The sequence below is a fragment of the Ostrinia nubilalis genome, chromosome 1 (assembly GCF_963855985.1).
Source record: "Ostrinia nubilalis chromosome 1, ilOstNubi1.1, whole genome shotgun sequence".
Taxonomy (NCBI): domain Eukaryota; kingdom Metazoa; phylum Arthropoda; class Insecta; order Lepidoptera; family Crambidae; genus Ostrinia; species Ostrinia nubilalis.
Window position 1 is genome coordinate 9286282 of NC_087088.1, and position 15666 is coordinate 9301947.

Here is a 15666-nt window from a genome sequence, read left to right on the forward strand (position 1 = left end):
AATGGTCAAAATTTCGAATTTAGGTAAATGATTGATGATCAATTGTATTCATTTTCCATCCATGAACAACCTTAAACAATCGCTCACACCCCCCCCCCCCCCCCCCCCCGTAGAAGGTTACTTTTTATTCAAAAAGGTTACATTTTTTTTATATTTCTGGTAATTTCTGACAAGACCCGACTGGCAACACTGGCCACGGCATATGCTGAGTGGGGTCCCATTGCGATGGGCATCGCTGTGCGACAGGGTGGCACTGCTTAGTTTATTCATTCATTCATTGTATGTTTTATGTCACCTCTGTCTTATCTTATTTGCTTTTTTTTTTTATTTTACCTCTTTTGTCTTTTGTGATGTCCATGGCAATAAATGTTTCTTTCTTTCTTTCAAATCCAGGAAACGTTTTTATACGACCGGTCACTTTTCGGTCTTCATGGAATGCTCCGCACCCCCCCCCCCCCGTATGAAGGTTACTTTTTCTTCAAAAAGGTTACATTTTTTTATATTTCTGGTAATTTCTGACAAGACCCGACTGGCAACACTGCTGACAGTACGCCTTTCTGTTTGTTCTGTGTTGTTCATTTTATGTCGCAAGAAAATACAAAATAAATTACTTATCCACAATAATTTTGTAGATAATGTCCTTGTACGACGATCTTGATACAATAAAAGCCCGCACGACAGAAAAGGTAGCAGGATGGTCTTCAGGTATAAAATTACTGCAATCACAACTGCAACTAAAAAAAGCTGCAGTAACTCAACCTAAAAGAGAAGCTTTACGTCGTTCAACACAGGTAAAAGGAGCTAAAGTTTGATATTGATTTACTTTATTATGCAGTTAATGTGCAATTTCATGAAAATAATTCGGTTATGATTTTTATTAACCTAACCTGTAATTTAATATTTTACATTGAAAGGTTTTAACACCTGTTATCGACCTGAAAAGTAAACAAAAAGATGAGGATGAGTCAAATTCAAACAGTCCCAATTCACAACCTAAAACTCTGACAGCTTCACTAAATGTTCGAGATTTTGATTGGAATGTAGCAAATGAGTATGATCCTATGTGGCCTAATGATTACGAAAAAGTTGCCAAAGGTTGGTATAAGTTTTATCATTCTATTATTCCAAAATATTGACTTGTGATAATCGACATTATTTTATAAATGTTTTTATTTTTTATTTCTTACACTTTTTCCAGAAATGCAAGCTAAAAGATTACAATTAGATGGTGGAGACAGAACTGAAAGGACAGAAAGAAAACGAAAAAGTAGATTTGGTGATGATGATGATGTTATCCCTGAAAAAACACTTATACCAATGGTAAATAAGGCAAATTTTTCACTTGTTTCATTGAGATAATTCATTCAGGATACTTGATTTTATAAAATTACTGTTACAGTTAATAAAAGCAATGCAAACTATTTTTCTGTTGAAAAGTAACTTGTAACTAATAAGATATCACAGTGCTTAGCTTTCACCTTAATTCCATCTATTGTATGGATAACTTTTAAAATTTTGATTGTAAAATGTTTATTATTTCAACCACAGCAACCTGAAGAAGAAGAAGCTGAAGAAATATCTAAACGTGCTGCTGGTGCTGCGATTGCCCCACCACCGTCATTGACTGTTGAGACCCCATCACCACCCCCTGCCGTACCCACCCCTAACCCCCCTGCAGCTGGATTTTCTATAGGTGGCTATGGTGCTAGCTCAGTAGCTGCCAAAATTATGGCAAAATATGGATTCAAGGTATTTCAGAATTATGTTTGCTAACCTTATTTTTTCATTGAATTTTTTTTTCACTTATCTATCTTTCCTTGTTGATTTCTGGGTTTTTTAAAGCCAATTACTTTTGCTTAACTATATCCTTCTCATTTAAATGTCAACTGATAAACTTATTTTTTTAAAATAGGAAGGTCAAGGTTTGGGTAAAAAAGAACAAGGCATGTCAGTGGCTTTACAAGTAGAGAAGACCTCTAAGCGTGGTGGAAGAATTATACATGAAAAGGATGGAGGAGCCATGCCACCACCAGCATTTGCTATGCCTGCTGCTCCTGGACCAGGTTATTATTTTCACCATTAATCATGATTTTTGATATTACTAAATTTGAAAAAACTGGATAGAGACTAAACTAATGCCAATGGTAGTTAATAATGAAAAAATCTCTTATAATGTATTTATTGAAATCCTTTTTTTGTTAATATTTTTTTTTAATTTTATGATTATTTAATATTATGCCAAATTTTTTTTTCAGATTCTCCAAATGCTTCTTCTAATTCCCCACAAACAAAACAAGAGCCATCAATTACTGAAATAATGAAGTCACCGAGCAAAGTAGTTTTATTAAGAGTAAGTAAATTATTTTCTTTGGGAATATTCAGATATTGACTTTCATAATAAAGTTTAAAAATGCATTTTTGTTTGCAGAATATGGTGGGCCCCGGAGATGTGGACGAGGAACTTGAACCAGAAGTAAAAGATGAATGTAACACGAAATATGGAGATGTTATAAAAGTTTTAATATTTGAAATGCCAAATGCGCCTTCTGATGAAGCTGTGAGAATATTTGTGGAATTTAAACGAATTGAAAGTGCTATTAAAGCAGTTGTCGACCTCAATGGCCGATTTTTCGGCGGTCGTCAAGTGAAGGCGGGATTCTATGATGTAGAAAAATTTGCTTCATTACAATTAACTGAATAAATAATATTGAATACGATAAAATAAGGTGTTTCAATTTTTCATGTTAGTTGGAGAGACTTACATGGATAATAATAATAATAAATAATAAATAAATCTTTGGACAATTTCACACAGCGCCAGCTAGCCCCAAAGTAAGCAATTTAATGCTTGTGTCATGGGTGCTAGCTTAGCGGTTATACTACTTATATATATTTTTTTTTTAAATACATACATAATATACATAGTAACACCCAGACCCGACACAGAAATTAAAATTCATCATTTCAATTTCTGCCCGGCCGGGAATCGAACCCGGGACCTCTCGGCATAGTAGTCCGTTCTGAACCACTACACCAAACGGCCGACTAAAAGGATAAAAGTTAAAAAGTATTATTAAATATTATGAGTAATGACACTATTATTTTAATTATTATTTATTTATAGCATCTAAATCAAGGTTTGTCTGGGAATTCCAGGGAATAAAATACATTTTTAGTTGATTTGATACTTTATACGTATTCTTATAAAATCTTTGGGTTGTGGCCAAGCTTGCCCTGTTGTTTAATCTGTGGTCAAAATGACAGATAGTTCCAATGCTGCCAACATGAAGAAGTCTGACAAGGGATGTACGCAGAACTTTATCGAGTTTATATCGATACTTTTTGTTGATAATTTGAAATTATTTGTATTGGTATAGGAAAAATTACCTGAGAATTAATAAATCAAAATGTTGCATGTTCGTTGGTACCTACTCATCTATTTCATGTTCTGAGTATCCGCAATAATGACGATCTAAGCGTATTCTGTCAGATCGTTAGTTCACCGAGTTGGAGGCCTGTGGTGGAGACGCTATGCTTTAAGATCCAATCGTTGTTAATACAAAACTCCTTTTGTCCGATCTGGGGGCACGGCAGTGCCCCCACCAAGTCGAGCAAAAAAGCGGCACGGCCGTACCATCCTTTTCTCGAAGCAATTCAGGCCATTTTCGACCGCCTGTAACTTCGTTGTGGATAAAACTAGAAGGCTGAATTTTCATTAGCTATGCAGGAATTGTAAAGACACGGTATATTTAAAATTTCATTCAATTTGAACCAGTAGTTTAGGAATTATAACGGGTCAAAGTTACTTAATTTTGTCACTCACTGACTCACTGACTGACTCACCGATCATCAAAATTCTAAGGCACTTCTAGCAGACCTAGAAGCTTCAAATTTGGAATATAAGTAGTGTTTGGTGTATGAATCAAGGAAAAACTAAAATATTTGGGGGCACGGTAGTGCAACCGCCAAGTCGAGTAAAATTTTTCAATTTCGGTCCAGTTTTCTAGATACATAACTGCTGTCTACAAAATACAAAAAGAAATGAGATTTGGGGGCACGGTAGTGCAACCGCCAAGTCGAGCAAAATTTTTCAATTTCGGTCCAGTTTTCTAGATACATAACTGCTGTCTACAAAATACAAAAAGAAATGAGATCCCATCAAAAACAATACTTGTCAAAAAAACCAAGTCTCGCAACTCAGTTGTTCTACGGTAAAAAGTTGTGAGATCCATGTAATACCAAGTCCAGGCCAGGAAATCTTTAACGTTTTACATAAATATATTGACTTGGCCATCGCATGAAAACACGTGTAAATTAAATTATTTAGTGCGATGGCCAAGTCAATAATTTATGTAAAACGTTAAAGATTTCCTGGCCTGGACTTGGTATTACATGGATCTCACAACTTTTTACCGTAGAACAACTGAGTTGCGAGACTTGGTTTTTTTGACAAGTATTGTTTTTGATGGGATTTAACTTTCCCAAAAGAGTTATTGTAAAAAATCTGGTCGACTTATGACACTACTGTCGATATCAATTACATTAAGAAATAACCACATCACTACTGTCAAGCTGTTTTGTCAAATGTCGTGTTCAATCATCAATTTTACAAAAAGTCTGTCTTTTATCCCCCGTCCCTTTAACATCAAATGCGTACTTAACACCAATAACTCCCCTATTTTAAATTCCCTTGTTAAATTCATCAATGTTAACAAAATTAATTTGTAGGTACTTTTAACTTGTCTTGGCCTTGCGAAATTCAATCCAAATCTCTTAGCCTCTCCCAACAGTCCCAACCCTTTCCCTTATCCCAATCCACGCTGTACAAAATTTTTGTGTTTTGTTTGTTTTGTGATGTCTTTTTGTGATTGTGTGTGATGTCTTTTTTGTTTTAGGTACGATAAGTCCGCTTAGTTTTGCAGTATTGAATTATTATCTATTTATTTTTTTATTCATAACATTGTGTAAAAGCTGCGCACGTGACATTGGCGGAACAGTGTGCCCCCAGTGGCGAAAAAACACAAGTCCATCGCCATCAACAAATGAAGAAGAAGAAGTCTGTCTTTTAGATTTACTTACAGTGATTTTGAGGCATTGGAAGTGATTTGCATTACTAATTGATTATCAAGTTACGGTCACTAACCTAATTAAAAACAATGATTAAGTATAATTACTATGTGTAGTCATTGAATGTAAGAACCAACTAGTGTTTTAAAATTTTCTTTTAATATTATTAAACAATGGCTTTTTATTCTTGCAATCGTTACAGACTCTTAGTTTTAGTTTTGTTAGGATTGATAATGTGGCAAGTGTTTCAGTTGTTGCCAAAAAAACAAGTACAAGTGACTGAGGTGAGTTCACAAAATCCTTCATAAATTCCATTCCATAGGCTATCCATTCTCATATCTGACATAATGATAATCCCAAATAATTCTTCTATAATATAGTTTGACGTATCTTATCTATCCATAGCAATAGGAGGGAAATCAATGGTTAGGATAGGAAAGCTTACTGTTTTACTTGTAGCCATTGTGAACATTTTTTGAATGAATGCCAGTGTTGTGGGATTTATTTATTTTATTGTATATTAAACCGATTTTCCTAAATTATAAGTTGTTTAATCCATAACCTGCAGATTTGAGTTTAAAATCTTTTAAATTTCTATACTAAGATTTTGTTCCTTTTCTTTTTTTATACATCATGTAGTGAGGAGCAGGTTTAAGGGTCTTTCATCAATAATACAATAATAAATAGTCATTAGTTTTTTTTGTTACACTTTCCAATATTAAATCATAATTGTTCACGAATTTGAACTCAGGTTTGAAATAATTTCATACTTATTATTAACCCATTATAGACTGAGTTTTCTTAAAGTGTCAGATTTTTGTTTTTTTGAAATATGTTCATAATTATGGTCTACATAATGCTATACAAGCATTAAAAAAATGATCCGACCTGTAATCTAGAAAAAAAATGCTGGTACCATATGGTACCGCTAGCCTCTTACCGTGTCAGTCAGTTAAAACATAATTATCATGGACTTTATAAAAATAGGGTAAATTATATATTTTATTATTATTATAATATGTATTAATATACAAGCAAATAACAGAAGTGATATTAAATGTAAAAAAAAAACTGTATATTGGGTAAGCAATATTCATTTTTATCTTTGAATATTCAAAAATTTGGAATGGAGCTTGGCATTGCACGCTGCACTTAGCCCCACATAACATTTTCTATACTCTAATATTGTTCGAGAGTTGTAATTATCCCAAGTTCGTTCTATAAATATCTGCTTCGTCTTGGGACCTTCATCGTCCTCCAAAACTGCCAATGTTTCGTGTAAGTTACATCTAAAATAAATAAAAACCCATGGTTTTGTAAAGTATAGGTAACTATTTTACTTTATCATGCTGTATACCTTATATACCATTGAATATATCACATACTTCCCAATAAATACAGTAAAAACTAAAAATCATAAAATAATTAAAAAGACACGGTAAGCGGCTAGCGGTACCGTACGGTACCAGTAATTTTGACATACAATATTTCCCATTATTATTACCTATCGACGTAATTTTACACCATTTCACAATAAAAGCACTTATGGAGAATACAAGATTGTAACAAAATCAGTATTTGACTATCACACAAAAAAAATATGATCACTTACTTGAATGGCGCGTCAATTTTTAAGAGAAAATTTTGATGCGCTCACTTTAATCATCAATTACACACAACTGAAAAGAATAACTGTCAATTTTTATTCCTAGAAGCATAGACCATATCTATTGGCTACGACTTGCATCAATCAGAGCACTGCATCTTTTCTCGTGTTAATGTATAGAGCCAAATTAAAACACACAAAAAAGTGGTACCATATGGGACCGCTAGTCTATAATGGGTTAAAGTGAAAAAGTCTGCTTTATATTCACAAATAAGATTAAATGAAAAGTGTTATGAAAAGTTTTATAAAGGTTTTTAAAACAAAAGATAAGATATTTTACTACTGAAACAGTATATTTATAGGTACACATTAGATAGTTTAGTTTATGAAGCTATGAGATCTTAACCAAAAGTTTCCTGTTTGTGACAGTACACAGTTGGTATTCCTGACATTAAGTGTAACTTTGACCTTGTTCAAACAGTTAAATTAGTCATTATGCATTATGTGACAATTTTATATTATTTTGTTATTTATTTTCAAACAAACTGAATGTTTCATATGAATGTGTATGGAACAATATGAGCCTATGTTTAGTAAAGTAGCAGCAGTTTCTGTTATACATTACAACACACTGCATCAATATTAAAATTAAATGTGCACAGATACAAAAAAAAATTTTTCAAGACAAGGAGGGGGTGTGATTGGTCATGAATTAGTACTACCAACTATCATCTTCTAATTGGTAGCCCAAAATCCTGGGGGGCACCAGACCATTCTGGGTTGGGCACGCCCCCCCCCCCCCCCCCCGCTATTATACGCGCATGCAAATAAGAAGAAGAATAAGAAAATTATCTGCTCAGTTGTACACCAGCTACAAGAGATAGGTGTACACAAAAAAATTGGGGATTAAAAAAAACATGAAAAACATATCTCTGAAATGGTGATACCTACTTTTACTAAAATAATTTTCTTTATCATCCATTAGTCTCCTTAACTCTTTTTGGGTAAAATTGGGTAAAATAAAAAAGAAATAAATATTGCGAGTGTTTTTCTATTAAAAATAAGTGTTGGTCTTAAACTTTCAATACTGTCATGTTTTTTGTTACGCCTACAACGTAAAGTCGGAAAGACCACAGTCAAAGACCAAGTAGTTATTCTATTTATCGGTCAGTTTAATAAAAGCTTGTAAATAAAATGAAAGCTTTCCAAAAGATATCACAAGGCCATCTGCTATAGTCAATAAAGTGTTGAAATCGTGTATTACCCAGTTATGTACGTACGTAACGTCATGTGAACCTTGGTGACAGACTTACTTGGTTCAATTGACCATCAGTGCCGATAAATCCCGGTCTGGACTGGTTTAATATGCTAAGGCCGGCAATACACGGACCGCTTGAAGCAGTCAGGGTCGACAGCTTCAAGCTGCGACTGCACAATGAATTGCAGAGTTCTATGGACGCACATACACGAACAGCTCGAGCAGTTGCAACTGATTCGGGCGTTCGACAGCACGGTGAATTTTCATCGAGCGGTCAAGCAGTCGCCAGCCATACACTGACTGCTCGAGCTGTCGACAGCTCTCGCGCAGTTACCTCCGCCCACTTTCTTCATTCCACGGCGCGAGCGCTTGTGATTTGTTGTGCAGTTAATACCAACTGCTCGAGCAGTTGTCGCTGGCAGCTTCAAGCTGTTGACTCTTGACTGCAAGAGCAGTCCGTGTATTATGTTGATCACTGACTAACTGCTCGAGCTGTCCGTGTATTGTCGGCTTTAGGTTATTTCGAAAAGACGGCAGCGCGCGTCGGGTAGGTAGTTACTACTTATCTATAAACTGCCTACCATTTTGTAAGGAAATTGTTACTTCATAAAGAAAGACAGTAGATAGATCTGTGCATAATTTATGGAGTCTCGTTAAAACCTCGTAAAAGCTAATTTAACGTTACGAGTCAACGAGTGGGTTCACCACAATAGTCCAGCGCGGCGGGGTTTGAATCCGCGTTCCTCGGATCTCGATTCGACCAGTCCGACCCGACACTGACACCATTGGGCTATTGTCGTATATGAATGCAAATAAGATTTTTTTAGTGGAACATTATTTTTCATGAATGACATCTAATTTTACCGTATTTCCGTCGTAATCGATTTTTCCTTTATGAAATGAAAAATAATAACATTATTGATTTACAGGACATAGTAGAACTGGAAGATGACAGGTATAATAAACACAAGAAAGATAAAGTGAAAGTTAGAGTATACTATGAGGCTCTATGTCCAGATTCTAAGCATTTCTTTATCAAGCATTTATCACCTGTGACGCAAAAACTATCAGAGTTCCTGGATGTAACATTGGTTCCTTATGGGAAAGCCACTGTGAGTATACTAATTCGTAATCTAGACTTTGATGCTAATATCATAAATGCGGCGGTAACCTACTGTTAAAATAGTACTCCTAAGAGAAAATACTTTTGAAGGGGGTGAAATAGGCGATGAAATTGTATCGGTAAATGGTAATATCCAGTAACGTATATGTAGTAAGTAATGAATAAAATTACAGTCATTATCTATGCAGGCTAAAACTACTTTTCCAAGTACATATGTTAATGTTTTTGTGGGACTTGTAATACACTGGCGAGCAAAAGTACGGAATCACTTACATGAAGTTGTTTCCACGCGATCTTGTGTACTAACCAATTTGTTAGTAACAAAAAAAGTAGCACCATTTTAAAGATTAAACTTTTAACTTTAAATTGATACCAAATTCATTTAAATCACACCGGTATTTAAAAAGATATCCCGCCTAATGTGAAGAAGTAAGGAAAAAGACAGTATCAACTGTTTGATACGTCGCGAGTTGCGGCCTATTTACCCCCCATAAAAGCAAGTGTTTTCGGATTTTTGCTTTCACACGTTGATCCATACACATCTCCGCTTCTTTTGACACTTTACCTGGGATTCTACACCTTCAGAAGCAGCACAAATCGTTGCACTATTGCAAGAAGGGCTCAGCCAGCGGGCTGTCGCACATCAGCTCCACATAAGCCAGTCCTGGGTTTCGAAAGTTTTAAGACGCTTTCGGGAGACTGGTGGCTTTATCCCGAGACCAAGTTCTGAACATTGCCGGTGCACATCGCAGAGGGAAAACCGTTTTTTCATGTCAACTTCTCTACGAAATCGTCATTTGACTGGTATCGACGTCCAGCAAGAGCTCAGAAATGTTCGTAGGATAGCTGTTAGCAAGTGGACAGTTCGTCTAAGATATAAACAATAGAATTTGACTCCAAAAAGGCCTGCCACAGGCTTGAAACTGACGGCAGGTCACCGATAAGCACGCTTTTAATTTGCTCCTACACATCTCGATGGGAAGTCGAGCAAGCCACCCCCATAAGCCAATGTTTTAGCTAACCAGCACTGCACAAATCGCTCCCCAGGCCCTCTATAGACCCGATCACTTCGACTGCTGCACTGCAAAAACAGTCTGCATTCATCGGAGAACAAAACTCGCCTCCATTACTCGCCTTCCGAGTGCGAGCTAATTGAAAGCGTGCTTGTCGGTGACCTGCCGTCAGTTTCCAGCCTGTGGTAGGCCTTTTTGGAGTAAAATTTTATTGCTCATATCTTAGACAAACTGTCCACTCGCTAACAGCTATCCTACGAACATTTCTGAGCTCTTGCTGGACGTCGATACCAGTCAAATGACGATTTCATAGAGAGGTTGACATGAAAAAACGGTCATCGCTCTGCGATGTGCACCGGCGCTGTTCAGAACTTGGTCTCGGGATAAAGCCACCAGTCTCCCAAAAGCGTCTTAAAACTTTCGAAACCCAGGACTGGCTTATGTCACAGAATAAGTAATAGTACAGGTACAGAAGGATTACTCCGCATGACGATTTAAATAAATGCGAGTCTTGCTACGACGCGATACAGTGGAATTCAGCTCGCACAGCACTACGTACCTACAATTTTATTCACCTACAAGTTTTGTCTCTTTCTATCGCGTGCCTCTGAACTCTTCTTACGCTGTTAGGGTTGCTGTCTAGTGAAAAAAATAATTAATCTACTTATTTGTAATGAGGTACGTATGTAGGTAAGTATGCATTCATTATGGAAAACCTTGGGAGAGGCCTTTGTCCAGCAGTGGACGTCATTTGGCTGAAACGAACGAACGCATTCTGAGCAGTAGTCATAGTAGGTTAGGTTCCTATACTATCCTAAGAATTATTGATTACCTACATGGCCAACATACCTTTCAGCATCTTTGGGAAGCGAAAAAAAAAGATAAATCCGGTAGATTACTTTTCGAATTTAAACACCCGAACGCCGCACAATATTTCTTTCTCTTTATGTCCATTTTTAAATAATACTTCGATCATAGAATTATAATCATACTACAACGCACGCCAGCGTCCTGACGAGCGCGCGCGTGACACTCGACTGATATAATACCCGCCGGCGGGGCGCTTCGCTGTAGGTAATTATCGGATGTACCGCGCGGAGTGAGCCAGGCCTGCTTATGTGGAGCTGACGTGCGACAGACCGCTGGCTGAGCCCTTCTTGCAACAGTGCAACGATTTGTGCTGCTTCTGTAGGTGTAGAATCCCAGGTAAAGTGTCAAAAGAAGCCGAGATGTATATGGATCAACGTGTGAACGCAAAAATCCGAAAACACGTGCTTTTATAGGGGGTAAATAGGCCGCAACTCGCTACGTATCAAACAGTTGGTACATGTCTTTTTTCTTACTTCTTCACATCAGCCGGGATATCTTTTTAAATACCGGTGTGATTTAAATGAATTTGGTATCAATTTAAAGTTAAAAGTTTAATCTTTAAAATGGTGCTACTTTTTTTGTTACTAACAAATTCGTTAGTACACAAGATCGCGTGGAAACAACTTCATGTAAGTGATTCCATACTTTTGCTCGCGAGTGTAGTTGTTCGTACTCCGTATTTTAAAATCTGTTTCTGTTTCGATTTAGATGCGATATGCTGGTATAACTAAATAATAATATGGATCTCATAAGTAGGTAGAATCGGAGCGTAAGTAATAATAACAAAATCTCATATTATGTTGAATTTCAGACCAAAGAGAAAAATGGCCAGTATATATTCAATTGTCAACACGGCGAAGAGGAATGCTACGCCAATAAAATCCATGCTTGTGCCATCCATGCACTGAACAACACGACACAGGCTGTGAAAATCACTGAATGCATGATTATTGACAATTTGGATGCTGATGCAGCCTTAGAAAGAGTAAGTATTTCGTTTACTTCGGTTTTTATAGGCTTATATGCAATTGGTAACTGGATAACATTTGGAGTTTTAAGGGTTTGATAAATAAGTTAATTAAAAAAGCAGCACTTACCTACATGTAATCGAATTCTCATCATTCATTGTACGAATCGAATCGAATCACCACGTTCAGTGTTTTAATTATTGGAAGTTTTTCAAATATATTTTTTTGTTTAAGTGTGCAAAAGATGTGAAAGTCGATACCGATCAAATAATCGGTTGCGCTTCGGGAGAGCAAGGGTCAGCATTACTCAAGAAACATGGAGACGACACCCATATAATCAGCCCCACCTTCATACCGACCATAACTTTGAATGGTTCTAAAGGCAACCAAGCAGCCATTCTGAAAAATTTCTTGTTGGAAGTTTGTAAATTAATTGACATGCCATTACCACCACCATGCTTGTGACGAACAACTAGATCGGCACGATTAATACCTGTCCGATATGATAAATAACGTGTTAAATACATTTTTCAGTCTTGAAATGGCGACACGTAGGTTTGATCAAATTCACACAAAGTAGCTATTAGATGATGTTCACGAATGATACATTTAATACTTTCGCCTAACTAATCAAAATCGATATTCCTATTTTGAAATCTAATTAATCTAATCTACAAATAAATTGGATGGGTACCGCTCGCGGTGGAAAACCCGCAAGGCAAGGGCTTGATTTTTCAACCGTCGAATACCTTTTGTCTCAAGAATAAAATTGACATTTTGACATATTTCCCAACTAGGCTCAATAGGCCAATTTTATTCTTAGATAAGTTATTCCATGTTAATAACAATCAACCTTAATTGTAACAATTTTTTAGTCAGAACCTTGTTAGAACAATGAAAAATAAATGTGAAGTGCTCAAAAATTGCTCATAATAAAATATGCTTATTATTACAGAAACGTTTTTATGATTTCTAATTTTTATTAAATCTTTTATTAAATTTATTTTTTCGAATAAAGAATTGATCAATTGTATAAAGATTTAGTCATGAAAGAATCAGGATTTTATTTTTTTATTTGTACTCTATTCAAAAGTATTATTTTTAATTCAAACAGGTTGTAATAGATTTAACTTAATCTTGTGTAATTATTTTTTCCTCTTTTATTGGTTAGAGGAAGTTCAATGTGAATGAATTATTATTTATTTTTATTTTATTGATGCGCCGTCGTTCGTAGTAACCCAAATACATAGTAATGTATTTGGGTTTGATACATACAAACCTTTCCTAAATGTTGTAATTCTTTTTTAAAGTTGTACTTTTTGACTCGTTGTTGTTATTCTCAACTTGATGACTATCGGAATAAAGAGCTGAATGTATTTTTGAAATATTTTTTTTGTATGTTTTCTCGCACTATGAAAACGTAATGCCCTAAAAACTACGTTGTGAAAATGATAAAGTATTACCGTTGAAACATGACTTGACTTTATATTTTCCTATAAATATTTAAGCTAATCATTAGAATTAGTTCTGAATTTCTGTTCATTAAAACGTATTGAACGTCAAACTCTATTTTTAATATTCTTCGCGGTTTCACAGAACTATTACTACTATGATCAATTAAAAATCTGTATTAAAATAGGCATATAGTAGTAAGCTAACGTTTATGTAAATAAAATGCCTTTCTTGCCATTTCCATTGAAATGTATCTTCATATTTAAATTGTATGGAAAACCTAAAACATAATAATTACAATGATGATAATTATTGATAAGTGACCTATTTTTATTTTAGTCTAAATAAATGCTACAATATTATTTTCATAATACGCTAGTAAACTAATTATGAACAAAAATGTGTAGGTGTACGTTGTATTCATTCTTAACCTTCATTTAATGAGCACGATCCAATATTTTATATCAACACTGGGCCCAATAAATCATAATGTAATCGAAGGTTACATTAAGATTAGTGCGATCGCAAGCGTGAAGAAAATGCATTTGTATTATAATAAAAAAATAATCATAGAATACATTAAAATAATAGGAATAATGCGATGAAACTTTACGAAATACAGTTTGGTTATGGTATATTAATTTAGAGTTTTTTTTATTTTAAGTTGTTTATGATTTTATAATCACACATTCGGAATCAAGAAAACTAAGCGACGGATTTCATCCGGGACCATTTGATTACAGATTCCGGATGCTTGGAGAAACTTAATACCTAACTAACTTTATCCTTCCTAATAGTATCCAATCAGTATTGATCATAAATCTCTTAACCTGTAATACTTTATCTGTATCTTTTTATATAAAATACGGTGTAAATCCATTAATTTAAGATCTTGTTTAAACTTTCAGTCAAAAAGCGGTTGTAATATGTAATTTTGGATTAATTTTATGAATGTGATTAATAAAACAATTTACACATTATGTCATGTTTTTTCTTTCCTTCCGAAATTACACAATTGTACCTCCAAGAAAACCACTAGGTAGGTACACAGTAATCGTTACGTTACTACACACTAATATAAATTTAATTAAGTTGTACCTACTTAAATTACTGAGATTCAATTGATGCGCTCCCTTTACACAATTAACCATTACACGTTCTACTACTATTACCAGACTACTTGTAAGTAATTCGATAGGACAGGGCCATTAATCATTCCGATCAAACGGCCACTTTACCGTATCATGTGCGACGGCAATAAATTAGTGACTCCCACTGAAGTTTCCACCTTCCCCGTGAGTCACCGCCCAAAGCAAACAACTCCAGTCAATTCAATTTAAAACCCGCTCTGACAACACCAATTTGCCTGCGTCTAAATGGCTACCTTTGCTCCAAAAACCATTTCAAACACAACAATAAATCTTCACTGGAATCACGGTCTAATTTCGTAAAAGCCCCGTCTCGCTTTGCTAATTAATATGAATGGCATTTGCATCCGGCTTTTTCTCGCGTACACCATTTCCAACTATTGTTTTGCAAAGATTCTCACAATTTATTCTTGTTTTTAACCGACTGTACAGACTAAAGGGGGTTATGGAGAACAAAAACAGCTGTTTTATGGCTCTCCTGAAATGAAAAGCTTTTGTATCCTTTTATACAAATTGGGGCCTGTAACTGGTTCAAGTTTTATAATTTAATTTATGGAATAAGATGCTCTGAGTTTATCATTTAATATTAAGCCGCTATAATTTTGTAAAGATTTTTTGAAAAGTAAAATACACATTATAGAAATAACACGAGTAAGTACCTATGTAGTAAGGCACTACGTAAGTAGATTAGCACCTACTTTTATAGATTCGCTAAATTAAGTATCATCATTCAGCCGATTGCAGTCCACCTCAGTACGAACAGGTTCTCGAGTTGAGACCTAAGTAGGTACGTCTCGACAACTAAAGTGACGTTCACTCCTCAGCTCGATAAACAGCAGGGCTTCAAGAAAGATAATCTTAATTGGCACAAATTATAATTTCGAAGTGCGTAAGTAAACTAAGGAAAACTGTAAAATTCCGATATATCTAGGTACTCTTAAAGTTTGCAATGTCGATTTCCATGTTAGGTATTTTTCAGACAATATGCAACTGCAACTGTGGCGATGGCTGGCTTGGCAGTAAAGCCGCTTACACACGGTCAACTGACGACGGCACGGTCGTGTTCACCCTGACCCGCCGAGTCCCGGTATGGATGCACAAATCTAATGGATTTTTTATGTTGCCAGAAAAACCGACTGCATCAATAAAAGGGGATCTTGC

General features: G+C 35.4%; 2 protein-coding genes across 2 annotated transcripts; both read left to right on the forward strand.

Annotated features, from left to right (window-relative positions):
- Positions 1 to 541: 541 nt before the first annotated feature.
- LOC135071364 (splicing factor 45) lies at positions 542 to 2725 on the forward strand. Its single transcript, XM_063965156.1, has 7 exons — positions 542 to 791; positions 915 to 1095; positions 1199 to 1320; positions 1549 to 1749; positions 1913 to 2063; positions 2256 to 2350; positions 2429 to 2725. Exons 1-7 carry the CDS (start codon positions 636 to 638, stop codon positions 2699 to 2701), a joined length of 1179 nt encoding a protein of 392 aa, XP_063821226.1. The 5' UTR covers positions 542 to 635; the 3' UTR covers positions 2702 to 2725.
- A 2332-nt stretch (positions 2726 to 5057) lies between these two features.
- LOC135071374 (gamma-interferon-inducible lysosomal thiol reductase-like) lies at positions 5058 to 12773 on the forward strand. The gene is made up of 4 exons (XM_063965169.1): positions 5058 to 5351; positions 8861 to 9043; positions 11749 to 11922; positions 12140 to 12773. Exons 1-4 carry the CDS (start codon positions 5241 to 5243, stop codon positions 12368 to 12370), a joined length of 699 nt encoding a protein of 232 aa, XP_063821239.1. The 5' UTR covers positions 5058 to 5240; the 3' UTR covers positions 12371 to 12773.
- Positions 12774 to 15666: the final 2893 nt, after the last annotated feature.

Bases quoted from the DNA above. Each gene is read 5' to 3' on its own strand.
- LOC135071364 (XM_063965156.1), top strand. From the start codon at position 636: ATGTCCTTGTACGACGATCTTGATACAATAAAAGCCCGCACGACAGAA. The intron at 1,096-1,198 runs GTTGGTATAAGT...CACTTTTTCCAG, and splicing joins TTACGAAAAAGTTGCCAAAG to AAATGCAAGCTAAAAGATTA. The intron at 2,351-2,428 runs GTAAGTAAATTA...TTTTGTTTGCAG, and splicing joins GCAAAGTAGTTTTATTAAGA to AATATGGTGGGCCCCGGAGA.
- LOC135071374 (XM_063965169.1), top strand. From the start codon at position 5,241: ATGGCTTTTTATTCTTGCAATCGTTACAGACTCTTAGTTTTAGTTTTG. The intron at 9,044-11,748 runs GTGAGTATACTA...GTTGAATTTCAG, and splicing joins TTCCTTATGGGAAAGCCACT to ACCAAAGAGAAAAATGGCCA. The intron at 11,923-12,139 runs GTAAGTATTTCG...TTTTTGTTTAAG, and splicing joins CTGATGCAGCCTTAGAAAGA to TGTGCAAAAGATGTGAAAGT.